General features: G+C 46.6%; 1 protein-coding gene across 6 annotated transcripts in view; it reads left to right on the top strand.

The window, feature by feature from the left end:
• The window catches only part of ETS1 (ETS proto-oncogene 1, transcription factor), a 130,648-nt gene that overhangs the window by 99,461 nt on the left and 15,259 nt on the right, over positions 1 to 15,928 (top strand). For 4 of the 6 annotated variants that reach the window (XM_040483506.1, XM_040483507.1, XM_040483508.1 and 1 more), the window contains 5 exons: positions 284 to 403; positions 1,931 to 2,131; positions 4,870 to 4,947; positions 6,069 to 6,317; positions 10,681 to 10,941. In XM_040483506.1, coding sequence (XP_040339440.1) covers positions 284 to 403; positions 1,931 to 2,131; positions 4,870 to 4,947; positions 6,069 to 6,317; positions 10,681 to 10,941 — 909 coding nt within the window. The remainder of the gene's footprint in view (positions 1 to 283; positions 404 to 1,930; positions 2,132 to 4,869; positions 4,948 to 6,068; positions 6,318 to 10,680; positions 10,942 to 15,928) is intronic. The other 2 variants (XM_040483510.1, XM_040483511.1) reach the window with 1 other exon arrangement.

Below are 15,928 nucleotides of genomic sequence, written 5' to 3'. Positions count from 1 at the left end.
TTTTTTTTTTTTTTTTTTTAATTTTTTTTTTTCAACGTTTATTTATTTTTGGGACAGAGAGAGACAGAGCATGAACGGGGGAGGGGCAGAGAGAGAGGGAGACACAGAATCGGAAACAGGCTCCAGGCTCCGAGCCATCAGCCCAGAGCCCGACGCGGGGCTCGAACTCACAGACCGCGAGATCATGACCTGGCTGAAGTCGGACGCCCAACCGACTGCGCCACCCAGGCGCCCCGCCCGTGTTGTTTTTATTGTTCATAGGGTATTTTTTTTTTTCTTCCAGATATGGAATGTGCTGATGTCCCACTGTTAACTCCAAGCAGCAAAGAAATGATGTCTCAAGCGTTGAAAGCTACTTTCAGTGGTTTCTCTAAAGAACAGCAACGACTGGGAATTCCCAAAGGTATGTTGTTGATAGAAAAAGAGATGGGATCAGGCCTTTAGGTGAGGTCAGTTTTCTCACCTATAGAGTGAGATAGACATGATTGCTAATCATACTTTGGTCGGTGCTTCCATGCTAATGTTTCCCCATCTGCCGGGTTTGACAACTGCCATCTTGGTCTTAGGACAGTGGTTCCCAAACTTATTTGCACATGAGATTCAGGATCTTCAAAGAATCCCTAGCCGGGGGCCGTGTCTCAGACCCATTAACATGCAATTCCTTGTGGCATCAGTATTTTTGAAGCCTCTCAGGCAATTCCAAAGCACAGACAAGCTTGGAAAACACAGTCTTCAAGTCATTCTGGGCCATCATTGGATGAACTCAGCGAGCTACATTCCTTGGAATTTAACTGATCGCTCTTTTCTTTTCCATGTACTTTGGTGAAATGTGTTTATACTTGGGTGTTCTCATCTGAAAAGGTTTATTTAGGAATGTAAGGGGACTGGAGTTGTCAGAAAGGACAAATGACTGGAGAACACTTAAGCCTTCAGCAAGCAACATTTCCCGAACAATTGAGAGCAGAAAGAATACTTTTCTGTTGAGTAAGGGTAACACTGTCTATTGCTTCCAGCCCAGTCAGACCCCCATGTTAGATTCTGTGAAGGCGTCTCCAAACCTTCTCTCGTGTATGTCCTACTTTCCCACAAACCTCAGCTGACAGCAATGTCCAGCATCTTATCAAGAACATAAAGCAGAATATTCACAAAGGGAATTCTGACCACTGGCTTGCCCGCATCTCATAAAGTCATCTGCTAGATTGAAGGGGGTGACCTTGACAGCAGGTGTGGTGTGAGCACCACAGCCTGCCGCCCTCTGAACCCTGTGAGGGCCACGCTGATGTACTCACATTCCACCTCAGGCCACGTAGGAAGAGTATGTATTGTCTGTTCTCTGATGCTGTTCCAGCCTTGCAGGATGTCTGGTGTGATGAACACAGGCACCTGATGATATCGTTATTAGCAAATACCGTTTGACTTACTGTTACTAGTTGCTATGATTATTACTAGTTGTAATTAGCCAAGGTAAAAATGATTAATGATAATGCCTCAAGTCAGTTATAACGGTGAAGAGCAGGAGCAGGTGAGTGCAATCTCTAGAACGGACTTGACTGTCATTATTGCTATTAAAGAAGCCATTTTGTTCCTTTGTCCTGGACTTAAAAAAAAAAAAAAAACACCCTAATGAAAATAAGGCAGTGAGAGAGGAGCTTCGTGAATTTTTTAATGAAGGGTGGAGAATACTCATGTATTACTTTTTGGTCGATGATAGTGATCTCCTAACTGGCGAGATAGAGAAGTTGGGGATGTTGAGTGTTGGGGGGGAGTATTATAAAAGGTGCCCCACAACATGCCTTTATAGGCGGGTGCTTCCTAAATCTGTAAATGAGAGAGCATCCTCAGTACATTCAGATCCTTTAATGTCCTGTCTGGGGCATGGGCAAGAGGTAAAACGTGACCTGCTGGATCTCCCTTTGCTCTCTTTCCTCAGACCCCCGGCAGTGGACAGAAACCCATGTGCGGGACTGGGTGATGTGGGCTGTGAATGAGTTCAGCCTGAAAGGTGTGGACTTCCAGAAGTTCTGTATGAATGGAGCAGCTCTCTGTGCGCTAGGGAAAGACTGCTTTCTCGAGCTGGCCCCGGACTTCGTCGGGGACATTCTGTGGGAACATCTCGAGATCCTGCAGAAAGGTAACGGTGTGGAGGCCGGGTGGAACACACCCAATGGTGGGACATCGATGCCATGATGTGTGGGTGTCCCCTCGAGGTCTTAATACGCGCTGTGGAGGCATGTCAGGCTGGCGTGTGGCAGGTGCTTAGTAAATGTTAGTTTCTCTTTCTCCTGTGTATTAGGGGTCCAGATTGTAATATTTCACAAGATTGCACTCTGGACGCTTCTTGCGATGCAAAATTCTCATCTCCGTCCGTATCTCAAACTCATGTTCTCTTCGAGCAGTGTCTTCGGCCAGCTCCAAGACAGATAGTTGTTTTTTTGTTTTTTTTTGTTTTTTCTTTTTTGCCTGGCAGTCTTCGTACCCATTCCCTTGATTCATGGCAGTGTGGTACCTGTCCACATCCCGCAAGAAAGCTTCGATGCTCGGAGCTAACTAGTAAGACCGGCTTCCCTGCCCAGTAACGGGGTTGGGGTTACAGCGGTGTGGTATACCTTTGTCATCCAGAACAGACACCGGGGTCAGGTCAGGATACCATGTTGCAACCTTGTAATGACATGGCCTCCCCTACGAGCCTCTTCCAACCTTTTTGGACCAAGTGACTCATGTACCACAGTCCTGGCTGAGTATAGAAACAGCAGCAGGCGGCAAACTTGGGTGTTTTTGCACTTATTTTTCTGAATTTCTTCTTAAAATAAATTGCAGTTACCAGCAGTCAGCGGTGCCCTCCAGCTGACTGTAAGCCTAGAAGCCCGGTGGCCTCTCTGACCCAGGCCCACCCTTTCCCTGTGGTCACCAGCTCCAGCCCGTGGCGCAGACGCTGGGGGCGGGGAGCAGAGCTCCGGATTAGAACTTTTATTCCATATAATACCTTCCTTTGTTCGAGGAGATTTTCCACTCCGCGATGCTCAGGAGAGCCCCAAATTAGATTCCTCTGGGCCCAGAGGTGTTATCTTCCTTCTCCTCCGCCTCTGCCGGAAAATAAATAAATAAACGCAGTCAAGAACTAGGTGAATCTCGCTGCGGCTACCACGCCTGAGGCCTGAGGACGGCCGGGCACAGGCTTCCCGAAACCCCGACATGTCCCTGTGACTGCACAAACACCCACTCCTACGTGTTGACACGAGTGACCTGTTTATAAAGGGAAGAGATGGGGCAGGATCATAACAGATCTGATGTAACCATTGGCATATAAACACAAAGGTGGATTCTACCAGACCGTGTAACCCAAATATATTCTACTGATACGCTGTTTCCCTCTCTTGAGCTCCATGGAGCCGCCAGGTGTTTCTGGAGCGTTTGTGATCACAGCTGTCGTTAATAACTGCGCAGCACCTCCTTGTTCCCGGAGTGCTTTCAAATACGTGTTGTCTCTGGATTCTCAAAACAGCCCCGTGAGATGGGAAGAGTAGTGCGGGTGCCGTTGGTGTCCTCATCTGTAAAATGAGGGCAGATTAGGTGGTTTCCTCTAGATCGCTCATTTCCTTAAACGTAGGTCTTCTTTGATTGAACTTCCTGCCCTGCCTTCTTTGTATAATAATGTGGACTCCTGCGGGAGCCTCTGGGTCCCTGAGACAGGTGTAACTTACTCGCTCCCCGCCAAGGCATAATGGAATAGAATTTAGGCAGATGGGGAAATAATTGAAGATGTTTGCGAACACGAGTCCTCTCGTCCTACCCATTTTCTACTGGGAGAGGCAGTAAAGAACCATCTCCCGTCAGATCCTTGAAGAGCTGAGCAGCGTGTTTGCGTGGAGGCTATGGCTTTTGTTCTGTAATTAAACTAGAGCAACAGAACATAGCTGTTTGGGGTGGGGTGGAAGGCCAAAGGTACAGGGATGTTTCAATCTGATAAGCTGCTAAAGCAGAGTTTAATCATTTTTATCTCGACTGGGAACTGTTTTTTCGGTGCAGGCATAAACTTGTTTTCCCAGCAGTCTCTGATCCCAACAAGCTATCAGGTATCTGAGGAAAAAACCCAAACCAATACTCCCTCTTTATGTCTGATTCTTACTGTGAAACGGAATCAGACCCCTCCATACAATGGCTGAGGTCACGGCACTGGATTCCAGGGTAATGAGAGGATCCTGAATTTACCTTCGTTCAGCGGAGACCTTGTCTGTGCTTAGTTAATTCGCCTACATTCCTTTCTCCTTCCGAGGGGAGTTAGCACCAGGTCACCAGCAGCAGTTGGTGATAACTGTTTTCTCTCTTTGTACAAGCCCTGCCATATCCACCAAAGAGTCACCTTACCGGTGTCCTGTTCTCCTCTGGGCCCACACTTGAAATGTGGGGCGATCGAGAAAACACAACACAAAAACCAGACTTCTGTTAGAAGAAGTTAAAATCCACCTACCTAAAGATTGTAATATGTTTCCAAAAAGTTTTGGAACGCATCAGCCTGAGTGTTGGGCTGGTACCTTCCCAAGCCTCCGATGGTAATGTGGTACACGCGTCCATTAGAATGAGGGTGGAATGCCTTCCCAGCCCTTGGAGATTACTCACTGGTGTTCTTTCCAAGATATTAAATACCATTTTGCAGCTACTGAAATAATAGACTTAGCCATACTTTTGTGATCTCATTTCTAGACAAGGCCCCAGTCAGGGTAGACTCAGACACCAGCTCAGTTAATGAACATGCAGATTTCTTAGAAGAGGGACTGAGATCATTGCAGTCCTTGTGTCCAAGGTCCTTTTAGGCCAAACGTTACTTGCGCGTTGACCTCTTTGTTTTGTTCCTCGCCCTGTCTGTTACAGAGGATGTGAAACCATATCAAGTTAATGGAGTGAACCCTACCTATCCAGAATCCCGCTATACCTCGGATTACTTCATTAGTAAGTTCGCCTTTCACTCGTCTCCTGTGGTTTTTTTCTTCCTATGATGGGACCTAGGAAAGGATTCCTGTCCCAGATGATCTCAGGCTCCTTTGTGGTAATTCTGTGGAAAAGAATATTTTCTTAACTGTAGCCTCTATGTTATTTATTTTGTTATTCCCACAAGGCACAAGGCTTCAACCTATTTACATGTTGATGTTTTTATTAACCTGCGAACTCCTCCACGCCAGGATCTCTCTCCCTGATATCTTCAGCATAAAAGTCATGCAGAGAGACTACAACTTGACCCCTGAACTTTGACCTTATTTGATCCCGTGCACCATGCTGGCCATCAGAGGGTTGGGTTAGAGATATGGCTGTGGCCCTTTCTCTTTCCCTTTTACTGGCAGATATGACAACCCAACCATACTGGAGAGGTGGCCAGAAGAAGAGAATTAGGGTAGGGCTGTTCTTATCTGATGGCCTTGCTTTGGAAGGGAGTCTTGAGTAGGTTGTTTTCATTTTACCGGTTGATTATGATTTTTATTCTAATAACAACAGTGGTATTCACTCCAAGATGGCAAGTGTTGGTAGGCAGTTTACACATACACTCTCCTTTGATCTTTTTTTTTTTTATTTTATTTTTTTTTTATTTTATTTTTTTATTTTTGGGACAGAGAGAGACAGAGCATGAACGGGGGAGGGGCAGAGAGAGAGGGAGACCCAGAATCGGAAGCAGGCTCCAGGCTCTGAGCCATCAGCCCAGAGCCCGATGCGGGGCTCGAACTCATGGACCGCGAGATCGTGACCTGAGCTTAAGTCAGATGCTTAACTGACTGAGCCACCCAGGTGCCCCTCTCCTTTGATCTTTATCACAACGCTCTGAGGAAGATTGCAATCATCCCCATTTTAGAGATGTGTAAATTAAGCCAGAAAAGGGAAGTATCTTGTCAAGGAAGTATCTTGTTCAGTAGTAGAGCAAGGTTAAACACCCAGGCCCTCCTGACTTAAAATATGTTCCTTTCAATCTCTAAGGTAGTAAGCTTGTTTTCAGCTTGTGGGGCTATTGTAAATGGTGAAGATGTGCTTATTTTAGGTGCAAATTGGCCCTCTCTCCAATGGCACACGCTCTCTGTTTCCAGGTTATGGTATCGAGCATGCTCAGTGCGTTCCTCCCTCGGAGTTCTCAGAGCCTAGCTTCATTACAGAGTCCTACCAGACTCTCCATCCCATCAGCTCAGAGGAACTCCTCTCCCTCAAGTATGAGAACGACTACCCCTCGGTCATTCTCCGGGACCCTCTGCAGACAGACACTTTGCAGACGGACTACTTCGCCATCAAACAAGAAGTTGTAACCCCAGACAACATGTGCATGGGGAGGACCAGTCGTGGTAGGTCCGATTTCTTCTCTAGAGGCTCTTGGGTTTCCGAGAAATTACCTAACTTTGTGACTTTTCCAGGTCCCAAGAATAGGTAGATATTAAGGGCTTTCCAACCTGGAATTTTAGCCAGGTCCACCATCGTGACAAAGACCATGGTGTCCATGCTGGAATTGGCATGGTGACCAGTCACATTTCTTACTCGGGTAAGATATTTTATTAAATAACAACTGGTTGAGTGTGGTGGTTTTTAAAGGTATGATTTATCTTCTTTGGGAGAATTTGGCTTCAAGAAGACACAACCAGTTAAAAATGGTTCAGGTGACCCTCCTGGAAAGCCCTGAACTCCACATGTGCCCTAGTGTTCCTCCTAGAGTATTTCTGCATCAGACCGTAGACCCTGGCTTGGTATCTGAATGACCTCTGCTTCGCCTGGGCTCTCTAGCCTCCGGTGACTTCTTTGGTTTGGGAAGACACAAGATGGTAAACCAGTGGATTATTTGGAATCGGTCATCAGCAGTGTGGTGGAAATGTGTAATATTTAGCTAGAGGACCAGGGAACAAGGTGGCCAGAGGCTTCCAAAAGAAGGTACTCTTGTTGACACGACTCTTAGGACAATGATAAAACATTCACTGACAGGGAAGTAAATGTTTCAAAATAGAGCTGACTGACTTTATAAAGCAAAGAAAGGTCAAGCACACCCGAATTTAAGATCAGGACATCAACACTCAGAGGCACACGCCCACCTCGTGAAGTGTCCAGATTGTTTTGTTTCTGAGAAAAGTAGTCTTCTGTCAGGAGATATTTGTTCGTCGAGGAAGAATGAGCTGATTTCTAGAAAGTTGGAAAAAAAAAAAAAAAGACTCTTCTTCCAATGGATAAATGGAGAAAAATTACAAACAGGAAGAGGAACAGGAGAAAGCTCCTCGAGCTGGTGCTCTGAGCGCTTCGGCCACAGAAGACAGGCTGGGCTGGCCTGGGAGTGATTTCTGCTCAGTGATGAATCCCTCTGCTGCCTCTTCTGAGCCTCTCAGAGGGGAGCCCAAAGACATCTTCACTTTGAAGAATCATTCTACAGGCACCAGGGGCCATACACATTGTCATCTTCTTTGAGTGTGAGGCTTACACTTCCTCCCAGCAGGCACTTAGGGTAGGCAGTAGGCCCTGCAGAGGGAAAGTCCCTAGCAAAATCTGAACCTGTAATCTTCCGTCTTAGGGCCCCAGGGTGTTTGTGTTTCAGACCGAAGGGGATGGGTGGAACCAGTTTTGCCTTCCCCTTTCTGACTCTTTTTTTTTTATTTTTTTTATTTTTGGATGCATGTCTATTTAAATACATATACACACATGTGTTTTGTGTGGGCTTTTTTTTTTTTTTTTTTCCAGGCAGGTCAAAGCAGTAGAACTCTTTCTCATGGGGCTTTCTGTACATATATGCGATGAGGCCGAGCGTGAGGGCTGGGCTCTGCCGTGGCATAACTTCGGGTAGCTCTGCCGTCACGCTGTTTTTAAATTGCGTCTGGCTTTGCGTTTGTGTGATTGTCCCTTCTCCCCCTCCTTCTCTCGTTCTTGGTTTTGGGCCCCAGCATCCTTCTGACCCCACGGTCAGTGACTGTGGACCAGAGAGTGACCCGGACGAAGGGGCGTGAGGTGTTTCTCTCTGGCCTCATTCTCCTTCCCTTACGACAGACTGACCACACGAACTGGGGAGGAAGACCATTTTGCTCACGGCTGCTTTTTTGCAGTTGAGAAGTTCCGCAAACATGACATCTTCCAGGGGCTGATGGAAACGGCCATGGTGTGATTGGTTCGAATGAATGCATCACTGTTAGCGGATTATTAGTAGTAATAATCGTGGTATTCGTGTACAGCATTATAGTATACAAAGTGCTTCTGTGTCCCACTTATTTGGACTCTGAGTACTGTCTTTGTGTTAGTCTGTGCAGCGGGTTGCTGTGGGGCTACCCCATCCACTGTTCAGAGTGCTCTGAGGTCTCTTTGGTGGAGTCCGATAGCTTTGGACGGAACTTGCTCTGAGCCATTTCTCCGAGAAGCTTGCCAGTGGACGTCTTCGAGAGCACATGCTTCCCTGCATGAGCACAGTAGCATAACTGAGTGCCTAATCCAGTTGGATTCAACCCATTTTTGGAGAAAATACCCGTAAACGAAGGTTCCCAGCTCCAGGATTGTGAAATAGAGCTAAAAGAAAGCAGCCTACTGCCATAAACCACAACTCTCCACTGAGTTACATTTGGCTCATGTTTGAGAGGCTGCCAGAGGGTGGTTATGGCCTAGTTTAGTGCCCTTGCTTATTGGGGCTCCTTGGAAACTCAGCTCTCCTGCTTGTGGAAATTCCATTCTCCGCGGCCTCCAAATAAACGGAGGTAGGATCGGCTCAGAGAGATTTACGTATCAATACCACCTAAATACTGGCGACTCGGGTGGGGTGTTCTTCATGAAAAATTCTCTTTCTTCGGCTTTCTATCGGTGTGTTTGTCTCACAGAGAAATTGAATGACCATTAAGATGGAGAGCTGGTCTTAGTCAACACCTTTTTATGAGACACCGCAAAATTTCCTGTTCTGTTCAAAAGAGGCTATTGCATTCGCATTGTAGGCTGTTTTCTTGAGTCTTGTAATGTGAATTTTCTGGAAAAGACAATTCTTTCATTTGTCATAATAATAAAGACTTGCAAATGTGCCAGTGGACTGGGTAGGCAGAGCCAGTAACCCATGGAGCTCTTTGGTTTGACTTCTGGAGATTACTCTTCTTCGAATGGATGATTTGAGGAAGGAATGAGATTAAGTAGGTAAATAACTACCTTTCGAATGGATGATTTGAGGAAGGAATGAGATTAAGTAGGTAAAGCAGTATTGGAGGGGATAAGGGGCTCAGGAAATCTGTAACAGTGGCTTTACAAAAAAGTATATATTTAGGTGAATACCTTTTATCTTGGATTTTGTGGTTGTTTGTTTAAATTTTATGAGCAACATATCTTCCTTCCCAATTAGTATATATTTAGTTTCAGTTTGGATACCATAATTAAATATTTGAATTACACTGTGCTAACCACAACCCCCACTATTATGAAGGGGAGAATACACCAGAAACCCACCAGTATTAGCTTGTATAGGCCAATCTTACTCTGGGCTTTAAGCTTTCTAGTAGACCAGCCACCTCTGAACAACTGAGAGTTGACGTAGTATTTCTGCATATACATTTGTCACATCCTTTTGCCTCTTGGCTAGTGCTGAATCGAGATGGCCATTTAGTCTCCCGGGATTTAGTTTAGGTTAGGTTGTCTGAAAACTGTCTGGAAGGAGAACATAGAACATATTCCTGTGAGCTTTTTAGCTTTTAGATACATTTATTTTCCTCCAAATTATTTATTTTTTTGGTTAGTCTCCTTTTTAATGGCATTTTTGCCAATGGAAATTTCTCTAGGAGCTATTATGCAATCACAGCAGCTGTTTGTAACCTGGTTTGGGAAATTAATGAACTTGCATGATCTTGTGGTCAGTTAAGAATGCCTGAAGCAACTCCTAGAGTAAAGGATTTCTGACATTGCTATGGACCTTAACTCTTTAATCAGCTCCTTTGTTTTTTATTGGCCACACTCCCCCAGTGAAGTATAAATTCCAAGTACAAAATTGTACTTGGAGAGGACAAAGAACATGGATAGAAGAGCGATAGTGTTTTTTGTTTGTTTGTTTGTTTGTTTTTTAATCTCTTGGAAAAAAGCATCTCATAACTTATTTCTGTATTTGAGAAGGCATAGAGGCATTGCATGTATTTCATTTAAAAATAGTATTTGGAAAAAATGCTAAAAAATAACACTTCAGTTCCAAGGTCAAGGAAGGTGAATCTGCTCTTAGTCTAGTGGAAATTTTTTTTTTCTTATGACCAAAGTATTTTGCCAAATTGGGCCTTTTGAAATCATCTCATTGGCCTGATGTGGAGTAGGGAGTTAAGCCTGACACTGCTCTGATTTCTTTATCTCTTCGTTGAGTCTACTGCGTCAGCCAGAAATTCTGTAATACCGTGTATGATGCTCTGCTCTTGGATTTCTGGCTCTGGAATTCTAGTTCTGAACACTCCTGTGCCCCTCTGACTGATAAGAGCAACATGCAGCTGAGTCTCTGTCCCAGGGGCTGTAACACAGGACAACACGGTGGCGGTGGGCTCGCGGATGGGGCCCAGCGAGGCGCCCTACCCCCCCCCCCCCGGACACCCGTATGCTTCCGTTTCCACTGGCCTCTCCATTCTTCCATCCCTCCTTCGGGTCTGATGAGCAATCCGTCGTCACTGAGAGGGTTTTTACAGTTGTCTTTTCCCAATTCCTCTCCCCCTGCCCTCTTCCCACCTCCTTTTCCCCCAGGTAAGCTCGGAGGCCAGGACTCTTTTGAGAGCGTGGAGAGCTACGACAGTTGTGACCGCCTCACCCAGTCCTGGAGCAGCCAGTCCTCTTTCAACAGCCTGCAGCGCGTCCCCTCCTATGACAGCTTCGACTCAGAGGACTATCCAGCCGCCCTGCCCAACCACAAGCCCAAGGGCACCTTCAAGGACTATGTGCGTGACCGTGCTGACCTCAACAAGGACAAGCCTGTCATTCCTGCTGCCGCCCTGGCGGGCTACACAGGTAGGCGCCCTGCCCCCACCTCAGCCGCCTCTGTGTGCTTATTGCCATGGGTGGGTTCAGTAGAAGGCACCGTGTGCATGTCCCTAGAGACTGAAGTCAGCCTCTTTCTTTTTTGAGGGGGAGCTGGGACGAACAAGCCTCTAAGACGTCCGATCCATCTGTCCCCCCATTCTGTGAATAACCATTGACTTTTGGAAGTAAACAGTGTCATTCTATCCCAAGGGATCATTTCCAAGAGTGGTAGGGAAAACTTCTTCCTCAGAGGCATCATGGAATGGCTTACACTCTAGATTGTTCTATAGGGGAGTTCTCAATCGGCTGGCCGTTCAAATGGTAAAAGTGCCCTTGGTCACCCTACGCTGTCCAGATCCTGGCCTCTCTGTTGGGAAACCCTTGCTTTTTTTCTCACTTAGCTCTGTTACTGATTTTCTTCTACGAGTGAATGAAGAAAGAGCATGGGGTGTGGGAGGTGGATATTGAGAGCTTAGGCTTTGATGGAGAATCTGGGTAATCAAACAGTTCATTGTCTGAACGTGTCGTAGCCCACGTGCTGCCTAACCTTGGAGGCTTTTGAAGAGGGTATCTGTGAAATATCCAAGGGACGTTAATGTATTAACTGTCAGATCCTTTCTAGAAGACTGTAGTGTTTTCTAAGAATTAGAAATTATGTTGCTTGAGTGGAGCTTATTTTAAGATTTGATTACTCTGCTGTGTAGGCCACCATTCTCTTGTACTTGACTCCACCCTGGACAGGTGTACATGGGGCACCCTTCGTGTGGATGGAGGCAAATCGTCATACCTGTGTTTCTAGGGCGGTGCCTGGCTGATCTCAAAAGCGGGCTTGATCCTCATTCTTCTAGCAGGGAACTCTCAGGGTCTTACTAGGGAAGCCAGCTGACCTTTGAGAACGACTCAAAGGCTGAGAAAATTTACTCCACCTTTAAAGTTCAGGAGTGTGTCTTTCGTGCTGTCTATTCCATTTAGCTCCTGGTGCAGTTCCTTGCGTGGAGCGGTGGCCAGGAATTATTATTTCTGTGTTTTAAGGTAGCAACAAGGTCTATACAGAGTCAGGACCCAGAAAGGCACCCTGTTCTTTCTATGGTAGCTTCCCACAGTCTTTGCTTGAATGTCACTAGCATGTGGAAAAGTGCTGCTTTCCAAGGGAGTCCTCTCCCATCTCCAGACAGCAGACTGTTAGAAAGTTTGCCCCTTTCCATTAATGACTTCTGGAATGAGGAAAAGTGTATTCGAGGTGTATATTCAAAAAATATACTCAGCCTCTTTCAAGGTGTATGAGAGTGCTGGCTCCTGTAGTCTCAGCTCCCGGGTATTTTAAGCCCCGGACTCCAGTTGGATACTGAGGAAGGAGTGGGGAGTCATGCAGCTTAATTAGGAGGAGAAAGGAAAGACCCAGGAACCTCCAGCATGACTGTGTGGGCTTGGGAGGTGGCGGGGTCTCTAGCTGGTCACGCTTGCTTCTGTTCTCGCGGTGCGGGGAGATCCGTGCTCTGCCGTTTGCCGAATGTAAAGGCCAGCCCTTCTTCGGCCTCAACCCTGACCTTCCGGTACCAAGTCCTGAACTTAGTTTCCCCTCGCTGAAGGTGTTTCTGTATTCTCTCTGGCATAATCACCCTTCTCACCACCAGCATCCACAGTCCATGTTTCTCCTGTGGCAGTTTTCATCAGTCTGTCTTCGGTAGGTATGCGATCATGAAAACTTGGCTTGGGAGGGTGGGAAGGGTGGGAGCCCTTCATGGGATAAGATTCTGGTCGGGATCTCTGGCCGTTGCGCAGATCTAGGAGTTTCTGGGAGGGGTGGCAGCTCGATCTCCGCCTCTAATAGAAACCCCTCTGAAAGTGTTACATGTCTTAGTTATTGGATTTCCTGTGTGGGAGAAGCCTGCCGAGCTAACAGTCTACAAGAGTGACTGAAAGGGTTTTGACTGAGATGATCTTAGTACCTCGAAAGAATTACCTGAGAATCTTTCCAAGTGTCCCTGTTTCAGGGAGAGACAGGAAGGGATGAACTGTGAATTCAGAATGAATATGAAATACAAATTAGAGACATGAGCTGCCATCGAGATAGCCCAGCATCAGCCGGCTGCCCGCGAGGCTTCCCTGGAAGTCCAGCTCAGAGCCAAATAGATAGGAGCATCAGAAAGTTCTTTCAGCAGAAATACAGGTGTGCTCTGGAGGTCTGAGTTATGGCTGACGTCACCCCTGATTTGGATGGATTTTTTTAAATTATTTTATTTTAGAGAAAGAGAGAATGTGTGCAAGAAGGGGGAGGGGCAGAGAAAGAGAGGGAATCCCGAGCAGGCTCCACGCTCCGCATAGAACCTGACATGGGGCTCAATCCCACGACACCCTGGGATCATGACCTGGGCTGAAATCAAGAGTTGAACGCTCAACCAACTGAGCCACCCAGGCGCCCCTGAGTGGGTTGTTTTTAAAAGGTGCTCTTGCTTTCTTCCTTCTTTTCTCTCTCTCTCTCTCTCTCTCTCTCTCTCTCTCTCTCTCTTTCTCTAAGGGAGTATAACACCCAGTGAGTGGAAGAAGAGGGAAGGTGACTGTCAGTTAAAGGCCTCGAAGACTAAAGCAGCCGCTTGCATTTAAAAGCACGTTTTAAGCATCTCACCGTCCAGTTTTGCTTTATGACTGGGGATACAGCTTTTCACCCTGTCTCATATGGTGGTGAGAACAATAGCCCAGAAAACAGAAGTCCCCTGGGCTGCCCCCCAGCTCTACCACACTGTGTGATTTTAGGCAAATTTACCTTGTACCCTTTTCTACTTTTAGTAAAGTGGAAGGTGTTCATCCTTATCTTGGTGGTGGGAGATCTGGGCAAATGTAATTGCACTAAATCAGTTAACGAAGCAAAGGAGTGCTAGGCATGATATTAAGCATGGGGGGTGTGGGTTGGGAGCTCAGTTGTAACAAACCAGTTGTTCCAACAAATGTTTCTGAGCACTGTTGAGTGCAGATAAGGGCCAGGAGTAGCCCTTGAGGGTTCATGATCTTGTCGAATTCGTGTAGTGAGAATTGTCCTTAGACTTGGACTAGATTTTTTCTTCTTGCTGTGGTCTGCGTGAAGGTCAGGATTCGTTAGGCGTGTGGGGGGGGGGCAGCCCAAATTTTGGGGACATTTTTCCTGGGCTCAGTGCTTGGTGGAGATCTGTCCACACTGCAAACGAATGCTCTGTGGTGGTTCCCTTGCCCTTGCCCGCTCATTGTGGTCCCGTATCATTTCAGGTCCACTCTAGGGGATGGGGAAGGGGATGGAACATACCTGTTCAGCCCCCTCCGCCAGCCGCAGGGCGTGCACGTGCCTGGGATTCCTAGAGATGGGGCTCTGGCCTTATGCAGACGTGTTAAGATGAGCTGAAGTTTGGAAGAGGTCTTTGGCAAGTGGAAAGCGTTGTATGAGTGTTGGCAAACTTTCTATTGCCTGTTAAAGTCACACCTATTTTCTCTCTCCTTTTTTGTTCATTCCCTTAAAATTCTGTTACTCCAGAGTATGTGTGGCCACACAGGAGGAGCCGTGTTCGTTTCCATCACCAGTACTTGGCTTCAGCTAAAGTGTGTATGTATACGTCCTCCGAGCTGGGAAGAGAGTCATTTCCCTGCCATTACGCACAGGGAGCTTGGGTCTTTGTCTCTATCACCTTCAAAGGACTGCATTTCACTTCTTCATGTGATGTCTTAGTTACTGCACTGTACGTGTGGAAATCAGTTAGAAACTGAATTTTCACATTCTCTTGCACTGTTACATTCTTCCTCCGAAGATAAGAAAATTGCATCAACCTTCACTGGGCTCCCATGGCAACTTGTTAAATTAGGTCAAGATGTGGGGGCAGATAACGTGGCTTGAAAGGCTGCCTGTTAGCTGAGTTCAGAATACATCAAATGCAACGCTGGCTTCCGCCAAAATGTACCTTCTTACCTTACTGTGAACTGCTTACGGTTATCAAACTGATACAATCAGAAAGCTCCATTTTCTCTTGTTTGAAGATACATTATGAACCCCGTCCAATTACAAAACAATCTGAGAGAAGTGGCCCAGTGTTTTCCTATCTGTTTGGTAGACCTAAGCAAAATGCTTCCCAGATCCCTGAAAAACATAGCAGTCTCGGATTATTTTTTCAATTGCAGTGGCTACAGAGGAGCATTCTGTGCTGTCAAATAGTGTTCTCTCTTCCTCTGGCCCCATTTTGTAGATGAGGAAACTGAGGCACAAAAAGTGACCGCGTCATTGCCACGTGCCCAGAAGTAGCTCCCGAATTGAACCTCAAGTGCCAGTTGTCTCACTCACCTGTGCAGTCCCTGTCCACGTTAAGGAACGAGAAGACTCATTGCTTACCTCAGTTGCTTTCCTACAGTAGATTAGAGACCTCGTCTCCCGCTTGTTACCGCTTAGCACCACACGTATACTGGTTGGGGCTCTTTGGAGGACATAATGCTAGCCTTTGGCTTCAGTCTAGAGTCGTTGGCCTGCAGGTCACCTTTGATCGAACTTCATTCCGGATGGCCAGACATTATGCCAGATAAGGCACCCTTCCTATCACTGTTGCTTCTTGAGCGAGCCTGGCGGCGATGCTGTTGTTGTCCGGTGCCTGGGTATGTCCCCACCCAGAGTTGCAATTGTGAATGAAGTGGTGAAGGTCTCTTTTTCATCCTGAAGGCTGAAAAAGGCTGAGCCCAAAGCCGTTCGTTAACTTTCGTTTCGTTAACCGTAACGAAGTGATGGAGTGCTCTGCAGATTGGTGAAAATACAGTCCCTCATTTTCCTTATGGCTAAATGTGGGAGTGTCGGGAGTTCAACTTTCAAATACTTTTGCATGAGACATCACCAAAAACAGGAGTCCTAGCCTTGTAGAAAACGAAGCCCCATGCAGTGCATTCCCCTGGAACCCTCTCGAACTGCTTCTGGACTGAAAGACTTCTTGCCGTGTCATAGATGGCCCTGGAGCCAGTCTAGAGTCCTACA

This window comes from Herpailurus yagouaroundi, unplaced genomic scaffold (assembly GCF_014898765.1).
Source record: "Herpailurus yagouaroundi ecotype Mexico unplaced genomic scaffold, PumYag 161, whole genome shotgun sequence".
Taxonomy (NCBI): domain Eukaryota; kingdom Metazoa; phylum Chordata; class Mammalia; order Carnivora; family Felidae; genus Herpailurus; species Herpailurus yagouaroundi.
The sequence above is the reverse complement of the archived record's forward strand: the minus strand, read 5'-3'. Positions and strand labels throughout refer to the sequence as shown.